The sequence below is a fragment of the Rhineura floridana genome, chromosome 1 (genome assembly GCF_030035675.1).
Source record: "Rhineura floridana isolate rRhiFlo1 chromosome 1, rRhiFlo1.hap2, whole genome shotgun sequence".
NCBI classification, from domain to species: domain Eukaryota; kingdom Metazoa; phylum Chordata; class Lepidosauria; order Squamata; family Rhineuridae; genus Rhineura; species Rhineura floridana.
Window position 1 is genome coordinate 148,925,841 of NC_084480.1, and position 21,539 is coordinate 148,947,379.

Consider the following 21,539-nt stretch of genomic DNA (forward strand, 5'->3'; position numbering starts at 1 on the left):
AAGAAAGCTCGATTCAAACTGGGAGAGGCACAAAGTGTACCTTTTGATGCTATTAGACTGTAAACTCCTTGAGGCAGGGACCTCCCTTTTACTTATGTCACTCTGTAAAGCCATGTACAATTGTGGTTCTGTATAAATAACCATCCACAATCAGTCTAGAACATCAATATTGGTTTTCAGGATTAATTAGGAATCTGATGGGGGTTGTTTGCTCATATCTGTGCTTAAGAAGTAAGACATGACTGTTAGGGCTGCCAAATCCCAGGATTTCACCTCAAATTCCAGAGTTTTAGCTTTCTTTCCAGGGTCTCCAGAGTAAAATCTCATAGAGTGGGGCCAGAATCAAGAGGAAAGGCTATTTTCTGCTTGGCTTGAGAGGTTTTGCCATTTGTTCTGCGCTCCTTGCAATGAGGCTCTTCTAATCTGCCAGGTGCCAACCTCTGCCCTGGCCAGGCACTATTCAACTCCATCCTATCTCTCTAGGTACCACCTCATGGTCTGGTAGGCATCACCCTTAGTTCTTAGGCTCTGCATTTCAGGAGATGTGACTACACCTTTTGGGAACCTCTTCCCTTTCGGTTCAAAATGCAAGCAGAGTACTGGTATGCAGGTTATTCACTTCAGCCATCACCATCACTCACATATCAAGCCTTCACTTCCTCTCCAGCCCATGTTTGCAATCTTTCCTGAACCTACTGATTCTACTTCCCCTCACCCAATTTTTCTAAGCAGTTGCAACAACATATGTTCATGGGCAAATGTAACACCTAATGTGGTGTGGTGGCAAGTGTTGGACTTAGAATAGAAAGAGATGAGTTGAAATTCCCATTCAGCCACAAAGCTTACTGCTTGACCTTGGGGTAGTCCCTCCATCTCAGCTTAACCTACATCACAGGGTTTTTGTGATTATACAGGGCTGGGGGAATCCTCACACATACTTCCCCAAAAAGGGAGGAACACAAATATGATAAATAAAAGAATTATACAACCACAAGAGTGGCCATATACTAAAGTCACCATGGATTTTTCGCATTCCACAATGTTAAATTGAAAATACCCCCATGCCATTCTGATGCTTCCCATAAGCTCATTTCAAAACAAAACCTTACAAAACATATAGTCCTGAACTCAGAAACACTCGCTTAACAACTCTCTAAGTTTTCATGGCAATACACAAAACAGTCACAGAGAATCAAGAGTTCAAAGTTTAAAGAGAGAGAGAAAAACCAGACCCCTGTTGGACTTTTGTATCAGAGTTCTCATAATTTGTTGAAATTAATTAAACATCAGCCATGTTTACAGAGTACCTGTAATCCTATTACTGACCTTGCCCCATACTCTGACTTTCATCTTCTGCAGTTTAAAAGTTTTAAAAAATGCTTGGCTGATTTTTAATTAATTTAAGACATTTTGCATTGAAGTAAATGATAAGGCTGGGCATGTTCAGTAAGAACCAACTGTCAGTGTTCTAAAAGCCAGATTCACAGCTGCTGGGCTTGCCTAATCAGGGGGCTACACCCATACCAGACCTTTATTTCACTTTAGACAGTCATGGCTTCCCCCAAAGAATCTTGGGAAGGGTAGTTTGTGAAGGGTGCTGAGAGGAGACTCTTATTCCCTTGACAGAGCTCCAGTGGCCAGAGTGCTTTAACAGTCAGCCACTCTGGCTGAAGCTCTGTGAGGGGAAGAGGGCATCTCCTAGCAACTCTCAGCACCCTTCACTAACTACTCTTCCCAGGATTCTTTGGGAGAAGCCATGACTGTCTAAAGGGAAATAAAGGTCTGGTGTGGATGTGGCCAGGGACAGCTTTGGTTTAAATTTGGATGGGAAGCCACATGTGCCTGCTGTAGAATAAAAAAGTGGGTGAAACCCTGAAAAAGAATGATACTGTTCACAATGTTTTCCTTTTGGGAAGGAAAGTGGCTTCCCCACTGACTAGTGCCCACACATCCAATCATGGCACATGTTACCAAATTCTTCCATGCTACACAGGAAGTAGATTGGACTGTGAAAGACCAACCCAAATTGGGTTTGCATTTTTATAAATTTGTAGGGCAGCACAATGTCTCAGAGAGGAGGTCAGGTCTCCTGCTCCCCTGGTGCATTCACTATAGCTGCCCAATTTCTCTGCTATTTAAAGTTTGATAGAAATACCTGTTGGCTATAGGTACGTTCTTAAACCACAAGGTTTTTTGCCTATTAGTGAATAATTAATACATTAGACTCACAAGATTCCTGATGGTCTCTCAATCTCGAGACCACAGCACAGGAAGAGATGCCAGCTAAGAGTGCTTTGTACTCTGTCCTGCAGGAAGGAGGATTTTTTCTGTCTCCTCCTCCACCCCCCCCCACTTCACCCCCAACTTCTCACCTCACACATGATCTTGACATGAGTGACTTTGAGTCTTTCTTTGGGGGTGCTATTAGCTCCAGTAGCATCAATCCCAGATTTAGGCTGGTCAGTCAGGACAGACAGCACAAAATCACCAGGCTTGCTGAGGCTCTCGCGCACCAAGAAGGTCCATGGTGCAGCCTTGGTTTGGAGTAAGGTCTCAGCTGCTGGGCCAGAAAGATGCCCATGGTACCACCTAGGGAGAAGGAGAGGTGGGGGAAAAAAAGATCAGGCTGCAGAAAGAAAGAGGGTAGCAATGGCAGGGGCATGACTTAGGTAAAAGTGTAAGTCAAAAAATGATAATAATGATTTTACTATCTTAACACAGTAATGATGATATTAGCAATGTGTTAACAACATTTATTATCTACACATAGCATGGTTCCAACTACTACCTGTACATTATCTCAACAATTCTCATAACAATGTTGTAAGGGTAGGTCAGCAATTCTAGTTTAAGGCATGGCTTTCTTATCTTCAGCTTTGGAACTTGGGTAATTTGGGAGGAGTGGTTCTGCAGACTGTGTTCCTAAGAATTGGCCTGTTGCGTGACCATCTGCCACTCCCATACTGAAAAAATGTTAAATGTATTTAATACACACAGTGGGAGATAACACTTGGGAGCATCATGTCAATCGCACGTGAGTCATCTCTGTAATCCACAGTGCAACCATGGATTTGGCAGCCATACCAATCAGAAAATCCCCTAGAGTGCTATGGAATTCATCAGTCCATTAGCCTACAGAGACAGACCATTCTTATAGGTCATCCACCCTCCCAGAAGGCAACAGCTACTGCAAGCCTAAACCTCAACAGAAAGTGATCCGATGATGACAAGGGGATAGACATAAAATCCCCCACTTTCAGATCACCATCCTCCTTCCCACTAGAGAAAACCAAACAGAGTGTGTCCTCTACATGAGTTGGGCTGATGATATTGGGACAGCCCCATGGTTGTCATGGCAGCCACAAAATCCTGTGTTACCCCAGATACAGCAGCCTTGGCACGGATGTTGAGGTCCCCCAGGACAATAAACCTGGGAGTCTTGACAGCAAATCAAGATTACCTGATGGACAGGAAGGTGAGTGGTACACCAGTAGAATCCCTAGTCTGTCTCAACACATGATATAAATCCTCCAGATCAGCACACAAATTGACAGAAAGTCTGGAGAGGAGGGAGATACAATTCCTATACATTTCAACAACCCTCCTCCCCAGCCCTCAAGTCTATTCCAGTGTTAAACCAAATATCTAGGAGGCATAGCTGGGAGAGATTATTCCCCCACCCCATCTCTCCAGCTCAGATCTTGGTAGTACAAACCAGCCAGCCTTCGCATCTACAATTACAGCATGTATGAGGGAGATCTTATTATGATGAACTGACCTGGCATTTAACAGAATCAGCAGACCAGAGGGCAGCCTAGTAAGGTAACTATTTCTGGTTGAGACAGAGGCAAGAAATGGAAACAAACATAAGGCACCTCGGTCTGGAAGCTGCAGATAGTGCAAAATGCCACTGGCTGTTAAGTGGGACATCTTCCTGGCAACACATCACGCCTGTTCTGAAGGAGTTGCACTGACTGCCTATCTGCAAGGCTCAAGGTGCTTGTATGCTTGGATATAAAGCCCTATACTGCTTAGGACTTAAATATCTGGCAGAGCACTTTTATCCCATATGTACCTGCCCAGATGTTAAGATCAAGTCAGTTAAGATTTGTCAGACTGTATCTCCCTATACGAGCCTGCCCGGGCCCTGAGATCTTCAGGAGAGGCCCTTCTCTCAGTCCCAACACCCTCGCAAGTGCGATTGGTGGGGACGCGAGATAGGGCCTTCTCGGTGGCTGCTCCTAGGTTCTGGAACTCCCTTCCTAGGGAGGCACAAATGGCCCCCTCCTTGCCATCCTTCCGTCGGCAAGTAAAGACTTTTTTATTCCGACAGGCTTCTGGGATAGAAGGTGTTTAGGATTGGACTTTACAAGGCTTGTTTTATTGTTTTATATTATTGTTTGTATTATTTTAAATTGTTTTTAGATTTTTAAGTGCCTTTTAAGGTTTTAAGGTTGTGCATAGTTTAATTGTATTTTAATTGTATGTTTTTCTATGTTTTTAACTACATGTAGTTTTATTTGTAAGCCGCCCTGAGTTCCAGTCTGGAAAAAGGGCGGGGTAAAAATAAAGTTTCAATTGATCAATCAAGTGGGGACACCCTCTTGCGGGTGTTGGATTTACCAGGAATTCAGATTGTGACAACCCAAGAAACTGCATTCTCAAGACAGGCCCTCCCTTCCCCCTCAGATAAGATCAGCATCGACACTCTTAGTTCTTTATGTCAATTTAATTTTTTTTTCTCATCCCAGATTTTGTTTTGAAATTTTGTCTCCTCTCCACCTTTTTATTTTACATCCGTTTTGCTTTACAGACCTATAGGGAATAAAACAAAAGCATTCCAAGGAACACAGAACGCTAACAGTATCAACAGGTACTCCTCCAGGATCCATGGAGACACTGCTGGCATAACCAATCATGCACTGGCACACCGCTCCCCACCCCCATGACAAAGCACAGAACAACCCAACAGACCCACAACAAAGAAGAGATACCCCCTCCCTAGCACCATTCCTTGTTGGGCCGTCTGCCAACGGAGTTGTGCTGGCAGGGAAGATGTGCCAATGTAATACTGGTGTAGCTGTGATGTTTTCATAAGCTTCCCAGTTGCTGGTTTATCTCAAGATGTGTTTGAGGCCCACACCAAATCCTAGTATGCTCCATTCAGGGAATATTTGGCACAGGATTGCCTCTGCAATTTCACTTTGTGGCAGATCACACATGCTTGAGCTACGGATATTCCCTAGGCATGAAATGTTAGCTGGTTGCTATGGCAAGGTGGCTATGCCAAGTCCACAAGCAGGACCTGTGCACAAGAGCACTCTCTCCTCCGATGAGTTCCAGCAATTCACAAGCATGCCACATCCGACCATGGAGGCAGAGCATAGCAAGTAACCACTATGCTACCTGGCCAGCAGTAAAACGTTCACTTGAAGGGGTGCCATTTCATATATAAGTAATTGGCAGCGGGGGGAACTTGTGGTAGGGAGCATCAAAATTCTTCTCATCAAGCATAAAGGTGCATCCCTGGATATATTTTTATTTATTTATTTATTTATTATTTGATTTTTATCCCACCCCTCCTCCCAGCAGGGTATTCAAGATCGTATGTTTGAAGTGGTAATTTTTTAGTACTTCCGAGTATATATAGCAAAGTTACTATTCAAACATACCGTAAGAGTTGCTTTCTTTTATTTTCAAGCCACAGGATGTTGCGCTTTTGGCCTTCATACCTAGTACACAGGCACATTTGGGGTGGCTAACCTGAGGGCCCTTATTTGATCTCCCAAAAGTTTGTGTGTCCCCCCTCCAAATTTGTCATTTTTAAAAGTTATTTATCTGTACCGACTATTCCCATAGGTGCTCTCCTATGATACTGAGATGCCAAAAGATTTTTGTGGCCCTCTAATCCCCCCATTTGTCCATCTTAAAATAAAAAATTAAAAAGTATTTTAAAAAATACTATTTTTGACTGACTGCTCCCATAGGTATAACCATTCTGATACCAATAGGTTTTTTGTGGTCCTCCAAAGCCCCGCAATTTGTTCATTTTAAAAAAAACTGATTTGCCAACTACTCCCATGGATCCCCTGCTGTGAGTCTGTGATGCCAAAATGTTTGTGTTGACCTCCTCTGACCCCTAAAAATATTTTGTAAATTTACTTTTATACTTCAGCCAGCCCACTTTCACATGCATCTGCCAGTGGGTTGACCATGGATCAATGCAGTCCTTAGCCCCAAAAAGATTAACCATCCCTGAATGATAACAATTGCAAGTTGGGCAGAAATACAAGTGCTCCTGAGGAATAAAATACCTCCCTAAATAGCATTCCTGATTCACTTCTCCTGAGGTCTCCACACACTGTCATGTAAAGAAACAGTGTGCTTTTTTCACATTTAACCAAGAGATACTGCAGTTTCATTAAGTTAATTAGTCACGTTGCTTAAAACAAAAGAACAAGTTAACTGCCTGACTGATTTTTCCTGTAACTACATATAACAATTGTTTCTGAGCAAAGTTCAGGCTCTGATTTTTTTAGACTGTACACTTACAATCAATGCAATGCTGAAGAAAGGTGTGCCTATTGTCTAGAAGAGCACTGTATAGCTTAGCTATTCTTCTACTCACACACCCAATTCAAGTCTTGCTGAGGGGGTCATATCTAGACAAATGAAGCTGCCATCCTAAGGGTGCTTCCAGACAGTGTCTATTTTTGGGTGGGGCCCAATCAAATACGGGCAAATTTAGCTCGCCTGGTTAAAGTCAACTTGTGCCTTGTGCAACAAACCCACTCCCCCCCCCCAAAAAAAACCCCTGACTTTTTGTGATAAGGAAAGTGATGGGACAATGTACTAGAAAGTGTGGAATAACAATTGCTTGATGCAACATATTATAAGGTCCTGGACACAAGTCAGAATGGATGCTTGATAAACAGCCAATGTTCTCTAATCTCCCCATAAACTTTATGCAAACAAATCAAGATGAATGCTCAATAAACAGGTCGTCTGGAAGTGACCCAAGTCAGACCCATTGTTCATGTAGTTCAGGAGCACCTTTCCAGGACTTCAGCCATCCAGAAGTCATTTTCAGCTTTGCTAGCTGAAGATTCAAGGGACTGAACCTACAGCCTTTCTTCATGCAAAAAGCAGGTGGTCTGCCACTGAGCTCTGGCCAAGGAAGCGCTGAAGGGAGGAAAATGTGATTCTACCATTTCTGCTTGGCTGCTGTTATGCTGTTTCAGGGCATCTTCACTGTAAGGTTTCAGACTCTGGAATAGTCGGGGAGGGGAGCCAGCCCATGAAAAGCCATTTAGCCATGTGCCTCCTGGTAGCCCATGAAGCATACAGCCTGGACCAGACAGTGTTTCTCTATAAGACACCTTATGCAGAGATATGCCCAGATTTACCATTAAGTAAACAGGAAGCAGCAGGCAATCATAGATCCATGACATGTGTACTTGTTGTATTATGAAAAATGGACTGCCTTCAAGTCAATCCCAACTTATGGCAACCCTATGAATAGGGTTTTCATTGTAAGTGGTATCCAGAGGGGGTTTACCATTGCCTTCCTCTGAGGCTGAGAGGCAGTGACTGGCCTAAGGGCACCCAGTGAGCTTCATGGCAGTGTGGGGATTCAAACCCTGGTCTCCCAGGTCGTAGTCCAACACCTTAACCACTACACCACACTGGCTCTCACTTGTATTATACACACTTAAAAATATTTGTCATAGTAACACTTTATATTTTAGATGCAAGCTTAAATGTCTTGGCACACCTTACAATGTGTATGTTTTGGCCATTAATTTATTACACAATCTGATAGAAAAGGTGCAATTTGTGACATGAATAGGGGTTTAATAAGTAATAATTATCTTAGCATTCATATAGCACTTTTGGGTGTACAAAACCTTCAGATACATTATCACAATAATTTTTACAACAAGTACTGTAAGAAAGGCCAGTATTATCATAATCATCCCATGAGTTCATGTATGAAGTGAGATTTGAACCAGAGGCTTCTGACATCAGAAGTCACAGCCGCTACACTGCACCTGATCTTGACAGGCAGATTTGGATATATATCTCCCACCATCTAATCTTGTATTTAGAGCCAAGTTCCTGACATTTTGCATGTTGACACCTTTTTCTCTGAACAACGATTCTGCTTGATGGATTCTGTAGAACTTGCACTGTTTTATACTCTGGACCATTAATAAGAGATGCTAGATTAACAGGGACAGAGCCTTTTTGGTAGTGGCCCTGCAACTCTAGAATTGCCTCTCCTAGGAAATATGTATGGCTCTGTCTTTGTTCACTTTCAAGAGAACTCTTAAGACACTTTATTTCACTCTGCATTTTACCAATTGTTGTGATGAATTAATTGCTACTGCTCAGTTTGAAGGCAATATACTGTGGTTTTAATTTGAAATTTGGTATATTATTGTTTTATGGAATTTTGCGCAGAAAAAGAACAGAAGAACCAAAACAAGTGTAATCACTGCTAACACGCAACTGTTTTCACAGATCTCAAAAGGCTAAGATCAATGCAGTTACCATTACACAATGATCTTTAAATCACTCTGCTGGCCAGAAAAGGCCATGGAAGTAGACTGTGCTTGAGCCAGGACAGCAGTACTGAAGGCCGAAGCTGAAGCCAAAGCTGAAGGCCACCATGGGCTTCAGCCGCCGCCCCTCCTGCTGCCCTCGGTCACCGGCTTACCCCGCCGGCTTCCAGCGCTGCCCCTACCCCACTGCTGCCCAGCGCCAAGTCTGCCCAGTGCCGACTCTTTGGCCAAAAGGTGGGGTAGAAATAATAATAATAATAATAATAATAATAGCCTATCTAGACCAACATCCCGTTAATGGCCAACCAGATGCCTATGGGAATCCCACGAGCAGGGCATGCACTTTCCCCACTTGTGCACCCCAACAACTAGTATTCAGAGGCACACTGCCTCTGATTTTGGAGATAATATAGAGCCATAATAACTGGTCGCTATTGATAACCATATTCTCCATGAATCCTCCAGTTGCTGGAAACAGCAGGAAGGGGGAGTGCTGTTGTGTCCAGTCCTGCTTGCAGGCTTCCCATAGGCATCTGGCCACTGTGAGAACAGAATGCTCGACTAGGTGGGCCATTGGTCTGATCCAGCAGGCAGCCATCCAAGATGGTGGTCTCACTACATCTTCTGGTAGTTAATTCCATAGTTTAACTTATGTGCTGTATAAAAAAAGTACTTTTTTGTTTGTTTGTCCTAAATCTTCCATCATTCAGCTTTGTTTAATGACTCCGGGTTTGAGTATTATAAGAGATGGAGACCTACCCTTTTTCTCCTCAGCATGCATAATTTTATACAGTCTTCCCTTACCTGTCTTTTTTCTAAACTAAAAAGCCCCAAATGTTGTACCTTTTGTTGTAGCGGAGTTGCCTCAACCCGATGATAACTTTCTTGCCCTTTTCTGAACCTTTTCCAGCTTTACAATACAGTAGGGCCCCGCTTTACGGCATTCCGCTTTAAGGCGTTCCGCTGATGCGGCGCCTTTCATTTTCAATTTTAAAGGGTTTTTTTCCCCTTTGGCGCCGTTTTGCGCCATTTTTGCATCATTTTCAGGTGACGCGGCCCATTAAAGTCAATGGGGTTCCACTTTACAGCGTTTTCCACTTTACGGCAGGGGTCCGGAATGGAACCCGCCGTATAAGCGGGGCCCTACTGTATCCTTTTTGAAGTTTGGCAACCAGAGTTCTACATGGTATTCAAAGTGTGGCCTCACCATAGAATTGTATAATGGCATTAGAAACCAGCAGTTTAATTTTCACTTCCTTTCCTAATGAATCCTAATACAGAGGTTGCACATAGAGTCAACAACTTAATTCAGCTAGCCACAGCACCTTGGTATGGCAATGTGCCCTGAAGGGCCAGTTAGAAATAATCTAATACAAACAAATATAATAAAAAAACTAAACAAATAATGCCCGTCACTTATTTTTTGTGTCAGTCTCATTTTGCTTGACCAAAAAACCTCATCATTCTGTTTATCTGCACTTTAATATATCTTTTTTCTTGAAAAGAAAGTGTCAGATCAACAGATCAATAAACTAAAGCTTCCGCTGGGTAATCAGCGGAGCTATCAGTTAAAGGCACCCTTGCTCTTAAAGCTATTTTAGTTTTGGTATGTTATTGTGATAGGAAATGAAAAATAACATATTTAAAGATTACCATGTTTTTTAACTTTTACAAGAGCTAGGATTTTCTCTTAAATTAAATTGTAGGCTCCTTTTCTTCAATATTCCAAAAAGGCACCTATCCTAAGATTCTGGTAATTTGCAAATATAAATGTAATATATTTATTAATCAGTGAAAAGGCAGGTCATTAATCAACTAAGCATTCTTTAATCAATCGAGAGGCTCAGTTTGTTATGAATGTGTTCTGAAATTATAATGTAAAACCCTGACTATACATCATTTACAGTCCAAGTTGACTGGGAGTGAGACTATCTAGACCAAGGAGCAAGGGCGTTAATGTACTTATTTTTAAATAATTGCATGTTTTTCAGGCATGCTGAACTTGAATTGCTTTAGCTGTATGTCAGTGATTGATGCCCTGAGCCTCTAGCCTCCTGCAAAGGTGATGCTGCCGGTTGTTTGAGTGTTGTTGTTATGTGCCTTCAAGTCGACTACGACTTATGGCGACCCTATGAATCAGTGACCTCCAAGAGCATCTGTCATGAACCACTCTGTTCAGATCTTGTAAGTTCAGGTCTGTGGCTTCCTTTATGGAATCAATCCATCTCTTGTTTGGCTTTCCTCTTTTTCTACTCCCTTCCATTTTTCCAAGCATTATTATCTTTTCTAATGAATCATGTCTTCTCATTATGTGTCCAAAGTATAATAACCTCAGTTTCATCATTTTAGCTTCTACTACAGATCTAATACAAATCAAGTTCTGTGGAGTCTAGTTATGTACAATTTTATTTATTCTATTAGGAAAAAAAGATTTGTATGCAGCAGAGACAGTAGCAAATAAGAGGCCACTACAGTGACCCAATATTTGCTTCTGCTATCCACATGGACTAGGACCAGAATATAAACAAGGTCAAATATCGGGCAGGATTGAGAGAGTTTATGTCATTCTGATGAGGATTTTTGTTTATTTCAAGAGCCATCCCCAACTGTTAAAATGTCATGAGATTAGATCAGGCCTGTGCAGTTTGTGACCTACCATCATGACCCACATGTGGCTGCCCAACAAGAGCTAAATTAATGTCCCCTTTCTTCTTCTTCGTTTCTTTTTTTGCTACCTAATTTGGACTGCGACTACAGCCATACTACCCTGAACACGCCTGAACTCAAAAGCGAAGCAGGGTCAGGCCTGGTGAGTACTTGGATGGGAGACTGCCTGGGAATACTGGGTGCCATAGGCTTAGAAGAAGGCAATGGTAAACCACGTCTGAATACCTGGACAACAGCAGTTTGGACTGCAAAAACTGAGCAGTTATCAAAGCGCCTGGCAGGCCAGAGGTTCCTGGCTAGCAGACTACCTTGGGTTTGTTTCCACTAGAGTCAAATGAATCTAAAAGAAGGGCATATACTAAGAAAATAAGTGAGGTGCTTGTTTTAATTACTGTTTGGGAAATTTTACAGCTCCTACTTGCCTTTATTTTAGAAGCTTTAAAAAATGCCCCCAAGCTATTATTCTCACCATTCTCAAACTTTAAAAATGACTAGACTGGCAGTTGCTGAGTGGGCTCCCTCCTCTGCAAGGAGGAAACAGTTAAATGTAGCGGACCTAACTAGGAGGAAGCCACGTGATGGAAAATCTTGGGTGGGGAGGGGAGGGAGAAGAGAGCTGAAGAGCTTTCGTAAGTGCCTGGAGGGCAGAACTTTCCAACCGCAAGGGAGGAAGCAGAAGGTTCCCTGACCAACTGCTGAGTTTTGGATGCAAAAAACAACAACAAAAAACCACCACACACTCACATACCCAAAGAGGACAAAACATACTTTTCTCCTATAAGGTGACACCAGTGATGGGGGCGGGAGAGTGCAAATCTAGTTGCACCATGTGTGCTGTTGAGCACTCCACCCCCATAGCCCTGAATACTGAGCAGAGTGAATTAGATAAGCCATTTGTTTTCATGGAGAATTTTTTTATGCTGCAGCTAGAGACATGATATGCCAGCTTGTAACAGAGGCGGCAAAGGGTCCTGGGTAAGGCTGCCAGCACAAAGTTTATCCTTGCACAGGTGCATATCTACACAAATTTTCACATTTAACAATGTGTCAAAAATAGCAAAATCAGAGGACAGAGGAAATCCAATGTCTAAATATAAGTCAGACTGATAGCGAAACTTCACATGGCAATAGGCAGATTGTGAGCTATGCCCTCCTGCCTGCCATGGAGGATCTCTCAATACAAGAATGTATGAAGAGTGAAAGGGGAACAATAGTGAGGGGGAGATTCATAGTCCATCAGAAGGATGAGGCTGCATGAGGAGCAGAAAGAAAAGGTGGAAACTGTGCTCAGTTAACAGCCGCCATAAGCAGGCCTGCTTTCTCCATACCTCTCTGTGGTGGGATCGGAGCAGTTCAGCGGATACCTCAAGTCTATGATGGTCCCATCTTTATCTTGTAGGGATCCTTGTTGCTGTGTGTAATATTCCACCAATTCTGACAATGTGGCAAACTTCTCTCCTCCATAGAGATCATAAAAGTCTCCTGTATTCTGGATACGGATGTGGGTGACCTGGTCACCAACCCTGTAGGGAGAGGTTGAAGCATCTAGTCAAGAAGGTTTGGTGGTGCTTAGGAAACAGGGAAGGAAGGAGGGCAAGGGGGAGAGTGGATGCTCAAAATTCCTCCCACACATATCCCATTCCATGGATTCCAGAAATGTGGGGAAGAGACTTGGAAGGGGTTGACTGCAGTGTGTGGTGGTCAGCAAGGTTTATCCTCAGCACTCATTTTAAATGCCAGGGATTAACCCCAGAACACGTCAAGAGAATTTGAGCCTTTCGTAAAAAAAAAAGTGGCAGGGAAATGAAGATAGCCTAAACGTGAAAGCATAAATGGGCTCTGTGATGGTTCCCATTTATGCATGTGCATCTGATTTTTCTTCTGAGTATAAGCAGTGGAAACCTTCCTTCTGAAGCAAACTGAGAAATCAAAGGTAGGCAGAGGCCTTGGCACAATTGAGGCATCCAAAGAAAATCTAGAGATTCTGACAAATTTTTCAAGAAGCCCAAGGCATTTTGATAAGTCTAGTGACATTTCTCAAGCAATGGGATTTGCATATCCCTGAGATGAAGAGGAACTAGGTAGACAAAAGCTGGCCCAACATCCACATAGGAGCAGGAAGAGGGTGAAGGAAGTTCCTACGCTTATGGAGGGCCTGCAGCCTCAGCCCAATGCCTTCTCCAGTTTCTGACCACTCCCCGGAAGCAGTCAACTTGAGGAAATGGTTAGCAACTGGGGGAGAAGTAGAGTTCCTAACTAAGTCTGGCCTAGCCATTGTCTGTGGCTTTGATTTTTGTCCAGTAGTCAGAAAAGTAGGCTGGAGATAGAAGCAAGACTATTTTTCCCCTTCAGCCATTTTTAACTGTAATATATTGCTTTTTCAGTGCTCTCCACTCTTGAATTCATCAAAAGCTCTTCCAACCCCATAAAGCAGCAGCTACGCCATTAGACCTGCTCTGACCCAGAGAAGAATTCACCCCCAGGCCCTACCCAGGTACAGAATGTTTGGTTTCAAGAGCTTGGAAATCTTGTGAGAAGACAATCCATCTCTTGCAACCCCGTTTCCAGTTTGCCTCAGAGTTTTCAGAATAGTTTTTAAAATTACCTATGAGGACAGGGGCAAGCAGAAATTACCCCCACAAATCCCAAAAGGAAAACTGTGATGAGTCTGTAAGACTGGACTATTTATGGGAACTGGGAGCAAGTGAACAGATGGATAGCAAAGAGTCCCATAGAGAGGGCACCAACAGGGATGGAGACTGACAATCAGTAGATTACCTGACAGAAAGGGAAAAATCTGCCTTGTTCTTCCGGCTGGGGCGAGCCAAAAAACTGCCATGAACTCCTCGTGCTTTGAGTAAGGCCTCAGCATCTATGCCACTCAGGTCACGATGGAACCACCTGGTTAGGGAGGGGAGAAGGAAGAGAGAAGAAAATTACATAATAAATTGGGAGAGACAGAGGAAGGATGCAATGTGCAGACTCCAGTCCTCATGAGGAGGATTTCTCAAGACAATCACAGTCCAAGAAAGGTCAGACAGTTGACATTCTACTAGCATCCCCTTCCCTTCCCTCACTTCCAACAAGGCACTAGTTTACACATGCATGTTCATCATTTATAAAGGCAGCATCAACTGGTGACTTTCATGGAGGACTGAAGCAGCCCAGATCAAATGCCACAAACAGATCTTTCACCTCACCTTGAACACAATGCTTTTCAATAGAGTCAGTTCACACATCCAGCTGTCACTCATTACTTGTTGACTAATCAAGCAACAATAAAACAATTCAAATACACTAGAGAGAAAGTTGTCACATTCTAACAGGCCCTGCATCTATGGCCTTCAGCAGTAGCCTACAACACAAAAGTGTAGCTAGTGAAGCTTTTCCTAGTTGGAAAGGCCTCACTAGCTAAATTTCTGGTCATTTTTAAAGGCACAGGAGCAGGGCGTGGGGAGGAAGTCTATCTTATGAATGTGGAAACTGCATTTAGGCAATTTTCCTCGGGGAGGAAAATGTCAGGCATTGGGAATAAAAGCTCCCGACACCCCAGTCTATTAAGCTAGAGACAATTAACCGAATGATTTCTCTCCACCTCCATTTCCACATACAACATAATCCATCCGAGCTCCAGTCCCAGGATAGGAACTTTCAAAATCTGGGAAAGAGAAGGGGTGGTTGCTCTTTCCTTACCTCATTATTGTCAGGAGACAGCAGACAGAATCAAAAGATCAGTAAAATAATAATAATAATAATAATAACTGGAGAAGCTCTCTTTAAGATGTTGATAAGGGAGAAGTCAGCGTCTAATGTCTTGATGCGACTCCCCAGCTTTGGATACTCCTTCCCTGCCTCTGTCTCTCTACATCACACATTTCCTCTGCCCTCAGGCTTCCATGGTGTATTCAACAGTCTGTCCGTGTCAGTAGTTGTGGGCAGACAGACAGAACGGAGGCAAATGCACCGTTCAGAGTTGGTGTTCACTATTACAGGAACAGGAAGCATATCTAACTTATCGTTGCTCTGCATGCAAGCTGCTAGGCATGCACTTCTGCTTCTCCTTTTGGGTCTCTCTTTCTCCTTCCGTTCCCTCCTCCCCTTACACCATTATTTCTGGATTTGTTTTCATGGGGTGGCAGCGCAGAGGTCACTGTATGAAAGACTGTACGTTTAACTACCATCTGCGGAGAATTGACACCTGCCACAAATGCAGGATGATTCAAAAACAATGGTACCCGAAAAGGTATGTGATATGGGATGAATACAAAAGATTATTTGTCAAGATGTAGCTTACCAGGATGTGCTCATATAACCATTTGGTAAGCTGGTTGCACATGTTGTTCCACCAAGAGGTAAGGAGAATTTCACCACTCTCTGGCTGCTTCTCCAGATTTGTGATTGGATGAAGAAGTGTGGTAAGATTGTTCTTACTGCTTGACAAGATGATACAGACAACTGGCTTATCAGCTACCTGTATGTTGTGGTAAGTCACCATTTGGGAAACAAGGTTCACTCTCAGGGCCAGCCCCTGTTCTTCTGGACCATACTTTTTTGCAGCCTTCACTAATCTGTTGACCTCCAGATGTTTTAGATTACAGTTCCCACCAGCCATAGCCAATGGGCTTATTGTGAACATTCGTTGGTCGCAATAAAGGTATGTTTTTCTTTTTTTTACTCTGTGCATTCTGTCCTAGCAGGTTAGAACGGCTACCTGTGTTTGACCTTAAAATATTTACTGCAACTGTTTATCTTGACTGTGCAATCAGGCTGGCCTGTGATCATCTTGCAGGCATTCACTTCTGAAAGAATGCTGCCTTACCTTGCTATAACTTTGCACCTGTCTACACCGAACCTTTATAGCAAAGTCTGCACAATTCGTACTTAAGGGATGGTCTGTTTTCAAGAACATGGCCAAGGTGGCCTAAAAATCGCATGATAAATAGATGAAAAAATGCTGTTTCACTTAATCAGAGTAAAAGCCAAAGGCTCTATTTAATGTGCAAACATTGTTGTAACCCTCAGATAGCATTTCCAAGACCAAACACTATATAGAAAACCTTCGTTTCTACAGAATGACTTATTAAAGTACTGGCTTCAGGTGATGAATTGGGCTGCTCAAAGTGGAGCATGATGGGTTGCACCACCAGCAGCAGGACCATCACCTCTTTCGTCTACTTAGGGGGTTTTTTTTGAGAGAGAGAGAGAGAGAAGGAGGGAGACAGAACAAAAGAGCAAAAAAGGTGTCTGTATTAGGTCAAACTGAGTCCTATCTTGCATGTTGGAAGCTCAATGTGGGCTTTTAGTCAGTTTCCTCCCAGAAATAGTGGCCTTCATAGACACAGGTTAAAAAAGACCTTCTGTTGCCCCTTTCCTGTCGCTTTTGTAGACAGAGAAGATAAGTTCTTTCTGGAAATTATACAAATCAGGTATGCTAAGATAGTAACTGATTTGCCTAATATGTAAATTGTGTTGCCCAGATTTGGGAGCCTTGGATATGGCAGCCTTCTTTCGTGTCTCACTTTGAAGAAGGATTCTATTGAAAGATTGTGTCTTTTTTATCCTCTTAAGTGTCAGCATGTTATGAATAAATTGCTGGAGGAGAGTTTGAAAAGACAGCGGCCTTGTGATGGCTCACTTACCATCATACCTACATCATGCAAAGATTTTTCTGCTGCCTTATAATTTTATAACTGGTTTTACCTGATGGAATGGCTCTCCCGATACGAACCTACCCGTACACTTCGCTCAACATCAAAGGCCCTCCTCCGGGTGCCTACTCAGAGGGAAGCCCAGAAGATGGTAACAAGAAAAAGGGCTTTCTCAGTGGTGGCCCCCGAATTATGGAACGATCTCCCTGTGGAGGTACGCCTGGAGCCAACATTATTATCTTTTCGACGCCAGGTTAAAACGTTCCTTTTCTCCCAGGCATTTTAATAAATTTAATAATTTTAATATTTTTACTTTTTAACATTTTAACATCTCAACTTATTTTTAGCATTTAGTATGCTAGTATATTTGTATTTTAGTGTGTTTAAATTGTTCTATAAGTGGTTTTAATTGTATTTTGATGTCTTGCTTGTTGTGAACCACCCAGAGAGCTTCGGCTTTGGGGAGGTATAGAAATTTAATAAATAAATAAATATTGTGGATAAACTACATTTTGTTTTTATAAACATTTTGTAAACCATCCTTCGATCCAAATTGGATGAAGAGAGATTTAGAAGTGGATCAAATAAAAATGAATAAACAAAAATGCTGATAACCATCTTTATTTTCTTTTTTCAAAGTATGTTTTCAGTAAGCAAATTTGGTCTTCCAATCCTGCATTTGGACCTTGTGGACCAAGAACAGAATGGCATTTCCTGTTACAGGACTGTTTGGAAAAGGTTGCTTTTGTATTAGCAATTCACAATCCAACCCCCAAACCCTTGCACCAGGCTGGGGTGGGGGACTGGATTTAGCACAGGTGTCCCTCTGCCCAGCTGTCTCAATTAAGCTAGCTTCCCACTGGCTGCCACCAATGAATGATGCAAGCATCACTTTGTCTGCCTGCCAAAGGTGCAAGTGAGAGTGCTGTTGGCAGGATGCCCACCATCGGTAGCCAGTGAAAGGCTCTAAAATGAGTGCCCCAGAGGTGAGGAGAGGTCAGGGCTGAGCCAACCTGGGGATCCATTGGATATTGAGCTAGTCACTGCTAATGTGATAGCATGGGGCCCAGTCTGCCCCTAACCTTCTGCCCTGGCTGCTGTCAGCGACAGGGCTGAGGATGTGGTTGGTGGTGGCCCCACCACTTTGCAAAACCTTGCTGGCAGGGGGGTGAAACTTTGGATTGTGCCCTCAGTCTGAAATTGCCATCCTTTTTTTACTCACTTTTTACAGAGGATCCTGACATCTTTGCTAAACCACTGCTTCATGTTTTCTGTGTGAGCCTCCCATTTTTAATTTGAGTAGTAGTGATGATGATGATGATGCCAACCTGTCCAGTGCAGACAGGCAAAGTACTATTAATGTTTTTCAGGACTCCTGTGTCTTTAATTAAAATTCCCGTTTGCTTTATTGTCCCTTCATTTTTTTCCTGTTGAGTATGGCAGCAGGATTACTGATGAATAGTTTGCTTGTTGTTCTTTGAATAACCTCTCTTAATTGACCCTTAACCCAAGTTCCTCTTCAGGTGGGGGTGAAGAGGGTTACACAGAAGCATTATTTAGACTGGATAGTAAAATAAATACTTTTTTTTTTTTTAAAGGAAAATAATTAACATCCAGCCTGAAGAATATTTATGTTGAATTTAGGAATGTAGGAAGTTGCTCTAAACTGAGTCAGATTATTGGTCCATCTAGCTTAGTATGGTCTACAGGGGCTCTCCAGTATTTTAGACAGCACATTCCTAGTCCTACCTAGAGATTCAGGGAATTGAAACTGGGACCTTCTGCGTGCAACTTGAAAGCTTAACAGACTGAATTATAAAGTTTGATCCTAATAAAGGCAATATCTTACTATCCCTGTGGATATTTTAAGTGGGGACAGCAAACAACAGAATTATAGCGTGGGAAGTTTCATCAGATTTCATCTAAACCAACTCCCTGTTGATGCAGGACATCTGTGTATAGAGTCACAGAACTATGTGAGAAGCTGTGCAAGATGTGAGTGGTATACACCAGGACCTCTTGAATGTCAGAGAAGAGAACTGCAGTACAAATAAAGAGAAGAGAAGAATGGAAGAGGCTTATGAATGCATGAAGTTGCCTATTATTCACTCATACCATGAGTCTGTCCAGTTCAGTAATGTCTGCTCCAGCAGCAGTGTTTCAAGATCTCAGTGTTGCTGCCTGAGAACTTTTTAACCTGGGACCTTCTGCATGCAACGTATGTGCTTCACAAAGAGGCAGCCAAAATTCCACAGTAGCAACTCACTATCACTTGTTATGGACAATACATAAGAGTATTTAGTAGGCCATTCAGAAGACCCCAGCTCCACTAGCTGTATTTTGCATTCAGCAGAGATTAGACAGAAGGAAGAGAAAAGGACAAACTGGAAATCTCTGTCCACAAGGCTTCTCCACTATCAACACAACAAACTGATGCTCTGTGAAACCAGATGCTATAACATTTCAAGCAGAATGAAACTAAATTAAATGAAAAAGAAATGTGGGGCTGGATGGGATTATATAAGCCATTGAAAAGGATTGCAATGCTTTGCATTCTGTCTTATTGAAACCTAAACATAAGCACCAACCACAAAATCTTGAGTGCACAGAGGCTGCATCAGCCCAGAGTCAATTATTTTGAGCCATGAAGAGAGATTGCAGCAGGTGCTTACTGCAGCACAAATTCAGTCAAATCAAGTACTGCAGTGTCAGAAGAACAGCAAGAGGACTCCCCACCTACTGTTAGTTTTAAGTGTGAAACAGTGGGGTGTAGTGGTTAAAGTGTTGAACTATGTCGTGGGAGATCAGGGTTGAAATCCCCACTCAGCCGTGAAGCTCAGTGGGTGATCTTGGGCCAGTTACTGTCTCTGAGCCTAATCTACTTCACAGGATGGATGTGAGGATAAAATGGAGGGTGGAGGGAGAAACATGTATGCCACTTGAGCTTCTTGGAGGAAAGGTGGTATATAAATGCAAGATATAAATGAATAAACCACCAACTGAAAAATGGAAGCAAAAGACATAATTGCCTGGGGAACTGTGACTGCTACATATTATAAATAATCTAATGTGAAATTACCATAATGAGTTGGATCTTCCAAGACTGTCTTCTCCTTCTGCCAAACTGAGTGGTCACTACAGTAGCCCGCAACTTCAAACTTACGGAACCTATAATTTGTATGGCTAGCAAATCTTCCAGATTCACTTTTACAGCTTTTGTTTTCCTTTACACATAACTCTCTTTAGTCAGTTAAGAATTTATTTCTTCATCTCTCCTAGGCACAAGTTAGGAATCACTCCAGGGTGAGACATACCTGCAGGATGGCATCAGGACCTTAGAGGCCCCCCACTACGAAAGCTTCAGAAGGCAAGGTAGCACAGCCTGCAGTCCTGAAAAAGAAAAGACAAACCACCCAGAAAACAATATGTACAATATCCAGTCAGTGCAAAGAAGGATCGAAGGACATCAACAATGTGCAAAGCACCCTGCAGTTTTTTTTTAAATATACATGAAACAAATATTTGTACAATCACAGAGTGATCCTGTGCATATCTTCTCAGAAGTAAGTTCAATGGAGTTTACCCCCAGGAAAGTGTTTTAAAACTGCAACCTCAATGTATTTCATTCTTTTTTCTTTTGTTAACCACCTTGAACTACATGAGGAAAGGAAAGATAGAAGACTTTTAAATTTAAAAAAGGTAATAACAAAAGCATATAGGAAAAAAAAATTTTTTACCATACAAATCCTTTGTTCTTATACTGTTGGATATTTGACTCCGTTACAGTTTTTTAACAACAATGCTAAGTGTGGATTTTCCTGAGACTTATTAATGTTTAAACATATTATACAATTTTCTCAGTCTTCCAATAATTCAAGACATAGCAGTATCTCTCCGCATCTAGTAAAATTGATTAATTTGCACATTATTGTCACATTCCAGATCATCCGAAGCCATTCTTCATCTGAAGGCTTCTTACCCAGTTTTTTGTTACGACCATTTCAAAAACTCCTCGCAAATTTCTCACCAATTTACAGTGTTTCCTTCTCACAGATCCTTTAATAATTTGGAGAAATTACCTGGGATATAAGAGCCAATACATCTCCTGGGATTGCAGCAATCACATTGAAAATATCTTTCAAAAAGACTTGTATAATACTGCATTACCACCAGATGTGTAAAAATCCTACATATGTTTTGACATTGCCAATATTTGTTTGACGGAGAACACTGCATGTTCTTAATTCTCGCTACAGTTACCCGAACTAAAGCAGGAGGCCCAGAGCAAGCAAACTTCCCCTAGGGCACCCTCATTCAATCCAAAGAGAAAAGGCTCCAAATTCACTTTTACCTGCCCAGGCAACAGACCTCGTCCTTAGCAGCATAGGTATGGCAGAAGTAGGAGGAAGCCCCAGTTCAAATGGCTGGTCCCAGTACAAAAGGCTCCATTCTTTTCCCTGGCAAATGTCTCCCTGAGCGATAGTTAATAAATGCACAGGAGAGTGTAGAGAGGGGAGAGGCTGAACCTGAGAGGAGCAGGTAACCAGGGGAGGGTCTGCCACCTTGCTCCGCCCTATCCACCTTCTGCTGGGGCCCTCACTGGGTGGATCTGCGAGCAATCTGCAAGTGAAACACACAGCAAGCAAAAAGAGGTTTATAG

The 21,539-nt window shown here is 42.5% G+C and overlaps 1 protein-coding gene and 1 pseudogene across 1 annotated transcript in view; one reads left to right on the plus strand and one right to left on the minus strand.

Annotated features, from left to right (window-relative positions):
- The window catches only part of PTPN6 (protein tyrosine phosphatase non-receptor type 6), a 50,357-nt gene extending 28,970 nt beyond the window's left edge, over nucleotides 1-21,387 (minus strand). Inside the window, exons 1-5 of the mRNA XM_061636777.1 lie at nucleotides 21,231-21,387; nucleotides 20,194-20,269; nucleotides 14,010-14,132; nucleotides 12,560-12,754; nucleotides 2,373-2,589 (exon numbers count right to left, since the gene is read on the minus strand). Of these exons, the coding sequence (XP_061492761.1) occupies nucleotides 2,373-2,589; nucleotides 12,560-12,754; nucleotides 14,010-14,132; nucleotides 20,194-20,207 (549 nt within the window). The 5' untranslated portion in view covers nucleotides 20,208-20,269; nucleotides 21,231-21,387. The remainder of the gene's footprint in view (nucleotides 1-2,372; nucleotides 2,590-12,559; nucleotides 12,755-14,009; nucleotides 14,133-20,193; nucleotides 20,270-21,230) is intronic.
- On the plus strand, nucleotides 11,314-11,422 carry LOC133375920 (5S ribosomal RNA; annotated as a pseudogene).
- Nucleotides 21,388-21,539: the final 152 nt, after the last annotated feature.